The following is a 15,963-nucleotide window of genomic DNA, read 5'->3' as shown; positions in this document are numbered from 1 at the left end:
TTAAATAAAACTATCGTTTTCACAATAAACAATTACTAATAATCATTTCTCTTATATAACCACAAATGAGGCATTGATTTATAAGATTTTTTAAAAATAAATTCTCACATAAAATCTTTTTTGGCTTATTAATTTCCTCATTGTTAATAATTGAATATGTATTTTGTTAATAAAACTTAACATAATTATTTCAGTTATAGGTCGAAGTTTACTATTTATTGTTTAATATTTATTGTTTAATGTATGTTCTAAAAATTTAAGTTTTTGTTTTTGTTATTATTTATCTTAAATATTCATTTAGGTGTTGGAAAGATGATTTGAGGAATATATTTTTATGTTAAAATTAGTAAAGATTTGATTATTTAAGTAATTAATAAATATTAAATACAAATATCTACCTTATGATAACCTAATTACGATTTAAATATTAGTAATCACACTTTATTCTAAACTAATTAGTTTTAGTGTTAATTTTATGGTATTAGAATCATTTGACCCATCAGTAAGTAATAGATAGTGATCCTATCTCTCATATAAATTTAATCAATCGGTGATGTAGTAAATAATAATTTAAGTTGATTTTATTTAAAATTATCATACTTCACATGTTAAAATTTGTGTCAATTGTTTTAATTTAAATGTATAACATGTTAAAATTAAATTAGTTTTAAAATAAAAATTACTCAAATTTTAATGTATATCAGATATAAAATTTTACACATGAGACTTTAAGCATAAAAATAATTTTTTACTGAAGAATTTATAAAAGATATTAATGGCTAGTTTTGCACTAGAAATATTCCTTGGAAAATAATTTATGGTTACTTTGAATTCACTGAAAAACATAATGAATTAAAATAGAACAAACTATAAAGAAAATTATAAAATTATTTTAAGAATAATTTAATTGAAACGAAGACAAACAAATATACTTTGTCATTAATAAATGAAAACAATACATTATTATTTAATTTTGTTCATATTTTGTTAGCAGATGGATGGAGTTGAATCTACAATTTTTTATCTTTTTCTCCAAACTTGTTAAATTAATCATATAATTTTCAAATCTCACTGAAGAGAGTTAAACTCATATTTTCACTAATCTTTTCTTTCAACTTTACCAGTAAACTATCTCATAACTTTTATATCTTATACTTAAAATATATGAAAAAAATTAACACTTTTTCAATATAAAATAAATTAAAGAACAGTTAGCACATTAAAAAAATCATTCTAATTATGAAAATTATTTTGTATGATTAGTGAAAAAGACGTCCACATTATTGATTAGGAACCATTTTAAGTGCAATTTTGTAATAAAATAGTTACTATAGAAACAACAATTTCATTTTACACAATAATCAGTTAAATACATAAAATTATACATGGTATAAAGGTAAAATTTTAATTAATTTCTTTCAATATTTTATTTACTAATTAATAAAGCTTAATGTATAATAATAAAATTTATTTAATTGGATAAGTATTCAATTATGAGTCCAGGAAATAAGAGTTATTATAATACGACCCTAATTAACATGGGAACTAAATTAGTAATTTGAATGTCATGAATCTGAATAGGTTCAGCTAAGGTGTTATCATGCATAAAATTTAATAAATATATTATACAAAATATTAAGTTCACTTAGGATGTTATCATGCATAAAATTTAATAAATATTTAAAATAGAAAGTAAAGTTTTGAAAAGAAAACAGATCCGAAAAATCCTCTGGCACGAGGCTATGACACATAAAATGATGTTGTGGGCCTGATGAAAACCCTAACGGTAGCAGCTCGCACTATTTTATTACTGTAAAGTTGGTGCTTCACTCACCTGTTCGCGTGACGAACCAATCTCATGTGCTGATCAACTTTTCATCACGTGCCTCTTATGTTATTAGTGTCATATTCCTGTAACAATGTTTAATTATCTAGCACTTTGAAAATAAATGTTTTCCTCTTGGTCTTTCAACCTTGATGTTAACGGTTCAATGCATTCATCAACTGTTACTATCAATCTAAATATTTTTAAAAAAATTGTTTTATTTATAAATTAAATTATATATTTCATTTTTCTTTATATTTATAAAAGTTATGACAAAGTAATGATTCATTAATATCAAAAGGGCATATTAACATCTAATATATACACTAAAAAGAAAACAAAAACGATAAATTTATAAGTTACCTGAAGTTATAAGAAGAGAAAAAAAAACGTGTATCTCTCAATCATATATCTCTCAATCATATTAAAAATAAATAAACAATCTAATAAAGCTTTCATATAGCAATTTTTTTCATAATATTTATAAGGTTTAATTACACATTTAATAATCGTATAATTAGTATGAGTCAAACATTATAATTCATTAATTCAGAAATTTATTTTGGTTACGTAATAAAAGATTTTAAAATATATTGTGGATTGCACAAATTGGAAATATATTTTAAATTATATAGTTTATAATATATTATAAAATTAAAATACATGTTTTTTATTATATATTCAAAAACTTGATTGAAATTGTATAATACAAAATACATACATTCATGGATTGTCTAATTGCATAATCCAAAAATGTATTTTAAATTTGTAATGCAAATATTTAAAATAAAATCTTATTTCAAATTATATAATATGAAATATACTTTTATATTATTTAACCCAAAATATATTTTAAGATTAAAATGCACTATATAATGTTTTATACAAAATATGTTTACAAATCTAAAATATGAATATTTTAGACTATTCCAACCTTTCATGGAAACACATGAATAAAATATAAAGGTGGTTATAAATTGAATTTTTAAAATCCACTATAAATTCAATCAAATGTATAATTTATATTTGAAATTTATTTTAACTATATCAACTTGAATTTTTTTATTCTGTCAGAACCAATAAAATCTACGCATGTATTGTTTAGTGGAATTCACGTGTCAAGAGGGAGGCTCGACACCCAGATGGCGGATGCCAGGTGTCAAGCGAAGAGATCCGGAAATCAGTTAGTGGAAAGCAGGTGTCGACAGATGAGGGGACATCCGTTTTGAAGTGTGAAGCAAAACTTGGATTTTCAAAAAATCTACCCCACTCTCTGCATGCACCCTCTTTTCAGATTTCTGAAGAATCCCATTCTCTCCTCCTTCTCTCTACATCCTCTTCATCTTCTCTCTAAGAACACACTCACTTTCCCTTCTCCGATCTCCGTTCAGCCACCGTAGAAGCACTCCCGGCGTCAAGAGCTTCAGTTTGAACCGATCAGTTTCGAGTTCTGAACTGGTAAGTTCTTTTCTAGTTAGTCGTTCGTTCTTTGGTACATGCAAACCAAGTTCTGGTTGCATGGGTTCATATTCTCATTCTGAACCATTTTGGTTTGTTGTTTAATTTTAGTTCGAAGAGTTGTTGAGCGTTGAGAGTAGAAGGATTTGTAGTCAGAACGAACTGTACTTCTGTCTCTAGGATGTTCGTTCACGCTCTGAGGTAAGGGAAGCTTATCTAATTTAATTGTATGTTCGTTTGTACGTTCGTTGATAATGAATGCATGTTGCTGAGTGGTTGAATGTATATAAAGTATGGATGCTGATATGCTTGTTTATATGGAATATGATAAATTACTATGATATGGATTGTATGAAGCATGAAAAATTTATTATGATACGAATTTATAAAGTTATGAAATTATGTATTGAGAAATGAGTGGAAGATAAATGAGTCCTGGATATGAAATTTCCCTATGATAATGTACGTTTGTCATTGAACGGTCATTGACCGTTCGGTAATACTAGTAACCTTGGTTAGACTTGGATTCTTTCATTTGGGAAGAATTTTAGTTAGGACGATCGTCTTTATTTCGAAATATTGTGCATGAGCAATCGTTCTTAGTGATGCTTGGTCTTACACCAAGTGATCGTCTGAATGATGCTTGGTCTTACACCAAGCGATCGTTCTGAGTGATGCTTGGTCTTACACCAAGCGATCGTCTGAGTGATGCTTGGTCTTACACCAAGCGATCATTCTGAGTGATGCTTGGTCTTACACCAAGCGATCGTCTGAATGGTGTTTGGTCTTACATCAAACGATCGTTCTTATTCCTTTTATAATATATCTTGATGAAAATAACGTTTGTCCAACTTCAATAGAGTTTTCTCTTTACCGTGTTCGGTCATTAACTGGAAATCGGTTTATTAATGTGAATGCTTTTAAGTATTTTTCTCTGAAGGTCTTGAAGTGTATACATCCATTTAGTTCCGGCTTAGAGCTTTAGTATTTGGCATGGTTCTTTCGGTGTTCGGTTAGAACTCTCAAGGGTCAGTTCATCTAATTGGCTCACTGATCAAGTAACAATCGTTCTAAGTTGTTTCTGTTATATATGATTACACTCGGGTTCTTTCTCAAACAAATAGTAGTCACCTCTGTCTTATTCTATTCTGGAACCGGAGATTTCTCTGTCTCGTTCCAAGTGTTCGTCCTCGTTCTGAGTGAGGATTGAACGTTCGGTATCGGGTATCCGTAAGAATCTTTGAGTAAAGATGAAATTTAACTTATTGGTAATGAACGGTGAATTTGAGAAGATTGATAATGAAAGATGAAGAAAATATGAGATGAATGGAATGTTGTGGATTTGTACGAGCATTCCAGGGAGGAACGACTCAGGAATGAGAATTGAGACTTGTAAAGTATGAGTGTGGTTATGCTAGTGCTGGCAGTTCATCCTGATGTTTCGTGGGTACTCGTCCTCACGTAGAGGAGGGTAGGTCATGTGTGGAAACGGTAGGACGTCAAGTCCTTAGGGGTACTTTGGATAAATAGGACTAACCTTGGGTGGCAGCTGATGAGGGTATTCCAGTTACTACATCACCAGGGTGCACGAACGCCTGTAGCTACACAGATTTCATACAATCCGGACAGTCAGTCTAGTAATAGGCTTTGTATGTTATGTATGTTGAAATTACCTTGTATGTTGAATTGGTTGAGATGTATGTTTTTGCATGAATTAAATTACATAAGCTTACACTGTGTTTTTCTTGTCATGTCTTGTTTTGTATGTCTGTCCTTGTCATTGCAATGATCATCCGCGTGGATGTGAGCAGAAGGCGACGAGCTGGTGGAAGAAGCGCTGAAAGAAAAAAATTTGGTAGAGGTAGAAGTGAAGACCGAACAATAGGACGTTCGATCAGTAGTTTAGTATAGAAAGGTGATCGTTCGATCACCTCCCCTTTTGTTTTCATTTTGATCGTTCGGTATGAATTTTGTAAACCGTTCGGTTAAACTTTCTTAACATGTTTAGTCACTTTTATAACTCTGTTATGTAAGGCCGTTCGGCCATGAGCGTTTGCTCCTTTTTAGTGTAAGACTGAACTGAAAATATTATTATATGTAATTATTCTATTATATAGTTTATTGCTGTATTTTTGGGATGTTACATATTCCAATTTAAATTTTAGATTAAATCTAATTGAATTCGTTTTGTTAATTAAAATCATTTCAATTAAATCACTATAATATATTATTATTAAGTTCATTAAACATGGACTAAGCCAAATCAACTCAATCGAAGTTAACTTATGTTGATTTGGATTTAGTCCGTCTCACTTTTAGATGAGTCAAAGTTGACTTGAGTCAAGATGGACTTCAACCATCTTTTTCCTTAATTCGAACCCATTTTTGACTCATCTCAACCTTACAAACTTGTCTCGACCTTTATATGGGTTCACTTGTCTCGACCTCCAACATGAGCCTACTTAACTTGACTTCGACGTGACTTTTAGCTTTTACCAGTTCGACTCGACTTTTGATCCGAATCGACTCAACTCGACCTTTGATACATGCCAACTCAACCTTTGACACAGGCCAACTCGACCTTTGACACAGGCCAACTCGACTCGACCTTTGGCACGGGTTAACTTAGATCGACCTTTAGCCCGAAGTGACTCGTTTGAACTTTGGTCTTAGTAAACTTGGCTCGACCTTTGATGTTAACAACTCAACTCCACTTTCAGCCTGAGTTGACTCAAATCCATTTTTGGCTTAAGTCGATTCAACTCAACGTTCGACCTAAGCTAACTTGAATCCATTCTTTGACTTAGGTTGACTCCTCTTTACCTTTATATTGGATTTATTCATATCGATTCTTTGATCCAATCGACTTGGTTTGACCAAGGTCGACTTAGCTCTATGTTCGGTCAAGATTGACTCATCTTAGTTATTCAGGTTAGATCGAGTCACCTTGACCTTTTATACCTGGTTAACTTGTCTTGATTATTCAATATGGATCAACTTGGCTCAAATTTCGATCTAAAATGACTTGGCTCGACCTTTGGTTGGGATCGACTCGACTCGATCTTCAAATTATATTGACTCGGCTAAACCTTTGATATGGGTCAAATCAACTTGACCTTTATATCGGGTCAACTCGACTTGAATCTTTAATCCAAACTGATTCAACTCGACCTTTGACCCAAACAACTTGGTTAGACTTTTTGTTGATGTTGACTTGATTCAACTTTCGACCTGGACCTATTCGACTCGACCTCTGACCTATATCAACTCATCTTGACCTTTAAACTAGGATAACTCATATCAATTCTTCGACCTAGGTCAAGTGAGCTCGACCTTTAGCCACTTGGTTCGGGCTGACTTAGCCTGACCTTCGACCCATACCAACTTGGCTTGATCTTTCAATTTTGTTTAGCTTAGCTTGACCATTGACCTGACATACTCAACTCGACCTAAGCCAATTTGGTTCGACCTTCGTCTTGGACTGCTACGGCTCAACCTACAACTCAAACTGACTCTACTTAACCTTAGACTTAGGTTGATTTGGCTCAACATTATACCTGAATCGATTTGGTTTGATGTAGTCCTCCATCGCCTTGGGTCAACTTAGACACACCTTAATTTTAGATTTTTAAAATCCAAAAATTAATCCTATATGAGCCTCGTCCAAATCCAATTAAGAAATTGTATTTAAAATCCAAAATATATTAGATTTGAATTTGAAAAAAAAAATCTATTTAAATAGACTTAAAAACAATATAAAATTTTGGATTACTATAAGTTAGATTTCACAATTTAAATATTTTGGCGAGGTAGAAGAAGAAAAAACCTTTTCTTGGTCTAGTGTGCATAGAAATCCAATTTTGGTGAAGTCCCTATAATTCAAAGGCCCGTTTTTCTTCGCACTATGGAAGCTTTTGATAATGAGAATTTATAGTTAAGAATTTAGAGAAGAAAAAAAATTAGATAATAAATATAAACATTTTTTCTTCAAATAAAGCTTTAACAATAAATAATTAATGGGTTAATTGTTTGAAGGATGTTGTTGGAAACTTCAATATGAATCGATTAATATGAACTCTAATTAGTAAAGTAGTCATTGTCTGAGTGATGATATGTGTTAAAGGAAAAGTTTCATATGACTTTGATACAATTACTAAAGGTCAGCTTAAATCCGAGTTGAAGCCTTTTCATTATACAATCATTTTTATATTACTCATATATCACTTTTGCACTTAAGCAAACCATTTTATTTCGTGGTGGAATTACATTTTATATCTCATAAGAATGGTTAAACAATAATACCTGTGCTTTTTCTTCTTCTTTTTTGTCTATAACAATAATTACATTTCTTGAGTATTGTTTTTTCCGTATTTTTACAATATATCTACCAAACATGGTATTTTCAAATATAACTCAAATATCATATAAATTTATTATCCACAGATCATTTAGATAGTTGTCAAAGTAGCTCCGTAGCCAGCCACTTCAGATATTAGACAGAAAAGATCCCAAACCGATCTTTAAATTAAAGGTGATGCAAGTTAATGGCTTGTTCTTTTCGTTTTTTAGTGTCATCTCCACGGTGTAGGTGCCCTGTAAACATAACAGACAAGGAATTGATCTCACGTATCGTCATAATGTTCCAAATTCAAGAAAGTAGAAAAGGTTTACATCCCCATAATCTGTTATAATAGAAAAATCATGCTTGAAACAAAAACAGGAGTGCGTGAAAATTCCACTTCAACAAAACTAGGTAATAAAATTGATGAAAAGCCAAGTCCAACATCAAGAAGACAATATCAAGCCCAGTGATAAATAGGGTATAATGCAAACTTGACTAAGATACCATATACACAAAGAAAAAGTAGATAAATCTCACCACTTCCTTCAAGAATGAGTTCATTCCATATAAGGTTAATATAAGATCTGAACCCAATCATATAAAAAATTGACATCCCTTTCTATCCAAAATCTTAAGACAATAAATTAATAGATTTTCACGTTCATATGTTGTACTACTTTCTCATTTTTATCTAATATAAAACTTTAACTTACACTTGAATTCTCAACCACTTTTGTCTTTATATATTATTATCTCGACCATTTCTACCTAACACATGACTCCTAACTCTATACTTGAGTTCCTCACAGTCTTTAAACAAACCTTGCACACATAAAGACACCAACTCCAAGAAGTCTCCTTTTTACTGGATTGATTTTACCTGTCAGAGTTTAAATGACTGTTGAAATTCCATAAATTATAAAAGACTCGGAAGCTTATTAGATAGGACAGAATTACACAATAATAGATCATCAGATATCTTTAATCTAATTGAAATATAATCACATGTTAAATTTTTCAGCGTATGTAAACCTACATGTAAGGGCACATCGAATACTTAGCACTAAAGAGTGCAAAATGTGTGTGGAAGAGAGGAGAGACCAAGAACATGCATTGCTGCTAAACAATCCATAATATTATCTCTGTTGCTCAACAGAACATTAATCCTTGTCTTACTCTGTAATTACTAAGTTATATGTTAAGGACCTCTTCAAAGATGTCAATGGAGACTTCATTCATGATAGGGTAAGGTTTTTTATAGGTTTCATAGCTAGAAGCTTGTATTTGGAAAATTGAAACTAACCGGTGGGGCAAATGCAGGCAACTTTTGGGTGTGAGCAACCACAAAATTGCCAGTAGCAACAGGGCAAGATACTTGCTCACAAAAATCATGGATTTCCTTATGGACAACAAATCCGAAGTATGAAACTGTAATTTCCCACTTTCCTCCATAAATAGCTTCACCTGCATTCAGCGAATCTATTCATAATGGACTAAAAATAGTTACAGTAATAAACCATCAACTTCATAGCAATAATACTAAATAGTCTCCTAAGTATCAACATGTTTTTCAAATTAGTTTAGTAAAGTATATCAATTTAGGGATTGAACTAATGGATATTAAATACATATTACTTCATTGTTTTAAGGATTATATAAGCTAATCCTTGAGAAACCTTTTGTCTTTTGCAGAAATACTTGAGAAACTGCATTGATGGTTTACTCATAATTAAGTAACATATTAAAATGCTACAGAAGAAAGAAATAAGGCTACTGACATGGTCCCTGCTTGAGAGAAAAATCGAAGTTGAAGGAAAACATAATGAAATAAAGAAACAGAAGATAGGGATTACCAGTAGCAGCAGAAATTTTGAAGGTTACAGGCCTAGCACGAACAACAGGGTCTGGTGTGATTTCAACTCCAGACACCTTCACGACATAGTTCACATCAGCTGCATAAATTTTCAATGGAAAATTAAACACAAAAAGAAAATCACTCAAGTTCAACGAGACCATATCATGAGTAACTGGGCGCAATTAGCTGTGAATTCATTATGCATAACCTGTGCATGGAATCGAAGACAGAACAGAAGTTATCAACAAATTGGGTCCGACTACAATTTAATCCCAAAAATAAAGTGTAAAATTTTAATATGGGGGATCAATGTGATGAGCGAAAAAAATCAGAATTGAGGGGTACAATTTGAAAGAGAATAAAAGGGAGGGAGAGGAAGTACCGCAGTATCCAAAGGTAGTAGCTTGAGCGTTGGTAAATGAAAGGGTAAGGATGAATAAGCATAAAAGAAAGTTGAGCTTTGGGTGAAGCTGAAACTCCATGGAAAATGTTTTTGAAAGATATGGAATAAGTAACAGGATGCACGTCTTTCTCATACGACCTGTTTGGTTGGATATAAATTGGAAGGGGAGAATGGATACACAGTGAAAATAATATTAGCTAATTGATAGAAGTTGAAATAAGGTGGAATGCATTATAATTTTGTATTTTACTTTTTAAGAAAGCTAATTTTTCATTTTCCAATAAAAAAATATTTTATTTTTCATGTTTTTTTATTGTTTAATTAGCCTCTCAATCATTTCATTCAGCGCTTCGTTTACTTTGATTAGGTTTGTTTTTAATAGTTTAAGTATTAGAAATTTAGGATCTTAATTACTCGTTGATCTAAATTAAAGCTTAAATGAATTTTCTGAATAATCGGCTAGTAATTTTGTTCAAATGAAATTCATCTTCTTATATTTATCGTAAAAGTTGGCTTTTAAATTGTTTTGAAGTTAATTTGACTTTCTTATATTGGATGGAAAAGGAAATTCAAATGCATTAAGTAAACGTGAATGTTTGTGTAAAGGAGTGAAAGGAAGCTTATCACATAAAATAAAATCATATACTTGAAATTAAAAAAAAGAAGATCAAATTAGTAAAAAGACAGTTGCTATTTGAATCAATGAGACATTATATGAAAAGAGATTTATTTTTTCTAGAAAATTTATAATGCTTTTTTTTTTCAAATGCAATGCGAAATAACAAATAATAGATAAACTATGTAGGTAAACAATAATTTAAAAAAAAAGTTATTTTTGTTTGTTTCAATTAAGTTAAACTTTTAAAAAATTAATTCAATCAAGTCATTTCGTACTGTATAAACAAAAATTAAAGACACATCAATGTTAATTTGTATACTTATTTTAATATTTGTAAACTTTTTTAGTTTTGTTTATTTTTTAAAATTTTTAAAAATATATTTTTGTAACTTTTATTGTTGTTTACAAGTAGCATGATACGCGATAATGTTAATGTCACCTAACAATAGAGTATAATGTTAAGTGTTATTTATATTGTATTCATTTTAATATATATATTTTATTCAATTCAATCTCATTTTATTTTTAATGAAGCATTGTTGTATTTTTTAAAATTAAAAATAAATTTATTACTTTTGTTAATATTATGTTGATATTTATATTAAAATTTATTTTTTATTAAATATTTTTAATATTAATTTTAAACAAACTTTAATGATATTATTATATTTTATTTAAATAAATTTCTTTTATTTTCATGTATGGGTTGAACCAAAGGACAGGAAAATTTTAATTATTTTCATGTGCTTCTTCTTCACATGTGCGGTAAATAATTAATATCGATTGTATGTGTTTGATCTAACTTACTTTTTACATTTAAAATATATTAAACATATTTCATTCTTTTATATATGTCTTTATTTATATGTGACTATATATGTATACAATGAATTTTAAAAAGTAACCTAATAAAATGCTCTTTATTTCTTATCTTCTATTATTCATATCGCCAAGTACAAATTGATTATTTACACTATTTTACAATTAAAAATAAATTACAATCTACCATAAACATGTATTTAATTCTAATAAAAATATTGGTTCATGAATTCATACATTATCACAATTAAGGTGAAGTTTGCATAAGAACTTTAGTTTGGATCCAAAATTAATTTGGATAAGAGATCAAAATACGGAAGAGACTCTGTTTACCCATATCAACATCACATAGTTAATCTGTATACATTTTTTTAGAAAGTGTTTATTGAGTTTTACATGTGTGACTAGATGAATCCTTAACAAACATGTATTTTCAATATAAGGAAACAAAAATAATAATAAAAAAATTATGTACTTAATATAAAAAAACACCAACATAAAAAGGTTATCGCATATTATAATTTTTATACCAGATTTGTTTTTGTATATTTACTCGTGTTAAATATGATTATCAGTATTTGTGTTTTATATAAATAATTGTTTAAAAATATTAATGATGTTTTTTTAAAATATTGATAAATTCGCACTAGTACAAAAATGGTTTTTTATACCTATTAAAAAAGGCTTTTTATACTTATTTTGGAGTAGGTATAGAAGGAGGGGTATAGAAAATTTACAATATTTTATACCTACTATTAAATTGGTGTAGAAAGTTTTACTTTTTATACCTATGTTGCATAATAAGTATAAAAGTCTTATATTTAGTTAGAGAAAAATTTTCTTTTTATACCTACTGGTGCTGTAATAGGTGTAAAAAACAATACTTTTTATACCTGTTGTGGCTTTGACTGGTGTTAAAAGTAATGTTTTTTTTAAATATTTTATTTGTATGTACTACTATCCATATCCAGAGTTGCATAAGATTCAATCCCAGAATACAGTTTAAATAATCAATAACAAGTAAAATAATCAATATTGTTTTCATTAACAACTCAAAATGTAATATTTATTTAACAAAGTTCCTAACTATATTTACCTAACATACTTACTTAACATATTACACATAAAATAGTTCCTAAACTCAAAATGTAATATTGAAACATCCAATCATTTACAAATGGTTAAAAGAAATGTAGCCCACTGCTCTCGAACATCCTTTATGACATGTTGTTCCATTGGAGACGTGTCATCAAATATCTACACAATGAATAGTTTGAGTAAAGTTATAACATTAATGGCTTAAGATCTTATTTACAAAACAATTAAACGAATTATTGATTTTTTAATCTGTAGTGTAATTTTAAAGGAGTTATTCCTTGTATATACTTCTTTTAGTTTTTTATATTTCAGCATCGCAATTAAAATTTTCTTCCTTCCTATTAATTACATGAAGGATAAAATTATAAAGATCATATTATTTTGAAACTAAAAGAAATGACAGATAAAAAGTAGCATTTTTATCAAAATAAAAAGGAGAATTAAAAAGAAATGTTACGTGCCTAGTGCCAAAATCAGAGAATTAAATAAAGCAAACCTTGATTTAATTTATGAAACCAAATCAATTGAAAATGATATTTGAAAAAAATCACTTAAATGCACATACAGTTTATCAATATTTTATTGAAAAATTGGAATAAAAATTTCCTTGTTTTTTTCTTCAACCGATCTCAAAATTCAATTTTAATTCCTACAAAATTATAATTACATTTTTCATTGATAATAAACTTAAGACATGCATAAAGCAATAGTGAACTTAAGCCATGTATACAGAATGACTCACGCCAATGAAATAGTGAACTTCTTAAATTTCTGCATATTCTTTTAAAAGTTATAACAGAATGAGTAAACTTGTTAACATTTGGCTAAAAGTTAAATTTGTTTTTTCATTAATGGAAAAGTTACATTTTTAACGTTGACTGAATGTATTTAAAGAACAAAACTTGATTATCCAAATCAAGCTAAATTGATGATTAACAGAATAAAATAAAGTTGTATTTGAAATAGGATGAGTATAGATAAATATATACATGTATATATGTGCGATAAAGTAACCATATTTTGGCCATTGTAGATGCATATATATGACATACTAACCTGGTGATGAAGATTTTTAGTCTTGTCTACTAGAAGCTCTATCTTTTCCCCTCTGTCCAGAACCTACATTAAAGTACGAGCATATTCATGCAGAAAATACATTTTATTCATTTTCCAACTAGAATTTATATCTAAAGCAAATTAGAAAAGCCATTTAAGAAAGATGACTTTTATTGTAGAGAGCAATTTATGGTGTGGAGGGATACTAGAACTAGATGTTTATGAAGGAACATTACTGATATTGCTTCTTTGATTAGATGAAAAACCAGTTAGAGCCAACAATGTTGTGTCAGGAAAAGAAAATATTTTTCATGTTAAAGAAACTTGATGAATGGTTTTGTTTGTGCTGACATGAAACCTTATGAAATTTGATCCTATATATGAAGAACTGAAATGTTTTCATAGCAGTGTAAGCAAAATGACTGACCTCAAGAGCCCTGTTCTTGGCAAATGCTTCAGGATCAGCAGACAATCCAGCAGTGTCCCATCCATAGTCCCCTGGGAATTCTCCATTCAAATAAGAGGGAGTCTGAGCTGAAAAGGGTCCCAAGTATTTCACTCTGTCTGGACCATACCACAATTCATTTCTCTGCTCACTCATCAACACAGATAACACTACATATTAGTCACACAACACAACCCAAAAAAACCAAAACCAGTAAGAAAAAATATGAAAAGCACAAACAAACAAACACTTGAAATTTTGTATTCTCAACTTTCTTCACTTTTACTAACTCCTTCAACAAACAAACAAACCAACATAAACAAGGAGGAACTTATGAACTCAAAGGTTCACGTCTAAACATAACTAAGATCCAATCACATTTCCAAGATTAATTTCAAGAGGTTTTCATCACATAATTCAGATTCCAAACTAGATTCAAAGTGTTGTATAAGAGAGTAGCAATTCTACCTTATATCAACTAAACAAAGGTCTATCCATCAAAGGAAGAAATCTGAAATTTGGATCTAGAAAGGATGAAGAACCAAGGAGAATAAGGTTGTTCTGAATGGTAACCAAATTCCATCTAGCTAATGTAATAGTCAATGATTGAAAGGCCACGGTTTTATCACCGTGAGAGTTAATGAATGAGAATAAGAGAAGAGTTGTCCTACCAGCACAAAGCAACATATAAACAATCATTTTGGGAACAAAAACAACAACCTTAACGTGATAATTGAGAAGCCATACTTAAATCTAATTCATGTACATGTCTTATTCTTAATTTCTTATCTTCAACTATCTACCATTTACCACTGTGAAAGTCTGGTCCAACTTTATTTTATAACTTTAAGGAACCATTAGTACACCAAGAGGAAACAGACAGACTTGACAGCAAGGATGCGAGAAATCGACTTTGGTCATGCTTTCAATGAATAATGAAAAGAAAAGACAACAAAAGGAGGAATGGCTAACTCTGGCCCCATTCGGTGGAATGAAAGAGTAACCCAATTATTTTATATTTCCAGTAGCATTTTAATAATTTCCTGGTTCATGAAGATGCACTGATGGGCACATCATGGTTCATGAGTCACACCAAAATCTGATCAAAGTTATGTAGCTATTAGGGAAAAATTTACAACTGAAACTGCTTCCACCAATATAAGCAAGCCCAACACATTTGTTTAGAAAACTATTTTACCAAGAAGCATGGCTTACAGGATAATAAAATAAGATGGCTCAAAATAAATATGGTGAAATGGTTAATTTCAACAGAAAACATTTTAGAAGTTCAGAAGTGACAACCACAGTAGCAGGTTTAAATCTACACAAAGAGCGAAACACAATCAAACCTACACAAATAAAACAAAAACACATTCACACACACAACAAGAATTTTAGAGTTGGTTCAGGCCCTTGAATAAAAGAGTACAGCCAGAGAAACGTGGAAACTCGAGAGGCAATTCCAATTTTAGCCTCTGGATTGTCCAGCTCTTCAACGAGTGCCGCAATGATCTTGGCAACCTCAACGGAGCAGGAGGTAGGAGTATACTTAATACAACTTCCAACCTTCTTAAACCACAACACAATGCCTCAATCGAACTTTGGAAAGAATGAAACACAGCTTGCCGAACCACAAATGTCCCAATTAAAACCAAAACGCAGATTAGGGTTCTTGTGGTTTACGATTTTAGGGATTACTAGGGAATGAAGGAAGAGAAGGATTACTTACCAAATGAAGGAACTGTTGAACGCGTCACCTTAAGCAACCACAACAACGAACTTCGTGACCTCAATGCACCAAACCACACCGAGAAGGCTGAACGAGAAGGCAGAACGAGAAAACCGATAGAGAAGGCCGAACACAAACACTTCGTCAACAAACACCAATGTTTCGTCAACAAATTATGAGAGGCCAAAAGAGAAGAAGGTTCTTCGTTGAGGGAGAAGAAGAAAACGAAGTGAGTAGAATGGGGGACGATCAAACCGTACTTTTCCAGAAGCCGGAGCCCTAGAAATCATAACATTGAGCGCTTGGTGACTTGG

The 15,963-nt window shown here is 30.5% G+C and overlaps 1 protein-coding gene across 3 annotated transcripts; it reads right to left on the bottom strand.

Moving 5' to 3' along the window:
• Nucleotides 1–7,571: 7,571 nt before the first annotated feature.
• Nucleotides 7,572–10,043, bottom strand: LOC108333569 (uncharacterized). Of its 3 annotated transcripts, XM_052870808.1 has the most exons (5): nucleotides 9,863–10,043; nucleotides 9,479–9,577; nucleotides 8,929–9,089; nucleotides 8,448–8,505; nucleotides 7,693–7,876 (listed from the first exon to the last, which is right to left on the bottom strand). In XM_052870808.1, exons 1-4 carry the CDS (start codon nucleotides 10,014–10,016, stop codon nucleotides 8,488–8,490), a joined length of 432 nt encoding a protein of 143 aa, XP_052726768.1. In that variant the 5' UTR covers nucleotides 10,017–10,043; the 3' UTR covers nucleotides 7,693–7,876; nucleotides 8,448–8,487. The 3 variants fall into 3 exon arrangements, with proteins under 3 accessions (XP_017424522.2, XP_017424523.1, XP_052726768.1); XM_017569033.2 differs by lacking the exon at nucleotides 8,448–8,505 and having other exon boundaries at nucleotides 7,572–7,876; nucleotides 9,863–10,036; XM_017569034.2 differs by lacking the exon at nucleotides 8,448–8,505 and having other exon boundaries at nucleotides 7,572–7,876; nucleotides 9,479–9,688; nucleotides 9,863–10,035.
• Between the last annotated feature and the right edge of the window lie 5,920 nt (nucleotides 10,044–15,963).

Source organism: Vigna angularis, chromosome 11 (assembly GCF_016808095.1).
Source record: "Vigna angularis cultivar LongXiaoDou No.4 chromosome 11, ASM1680809v1, whole genome shotgun sequence".
Taxonomy (NCBI): Eukaryota; Viridiplantae; Streptophyta; class Magnoliopsida; order Fabales; family Fabaceae; genus Vigna; species Vigna angularis.
The sequence above is the reverse complement of the archived record's forward strand: the minus strand, read 5'-3'. Positions and strand labels throughout refer to the sequence as shown.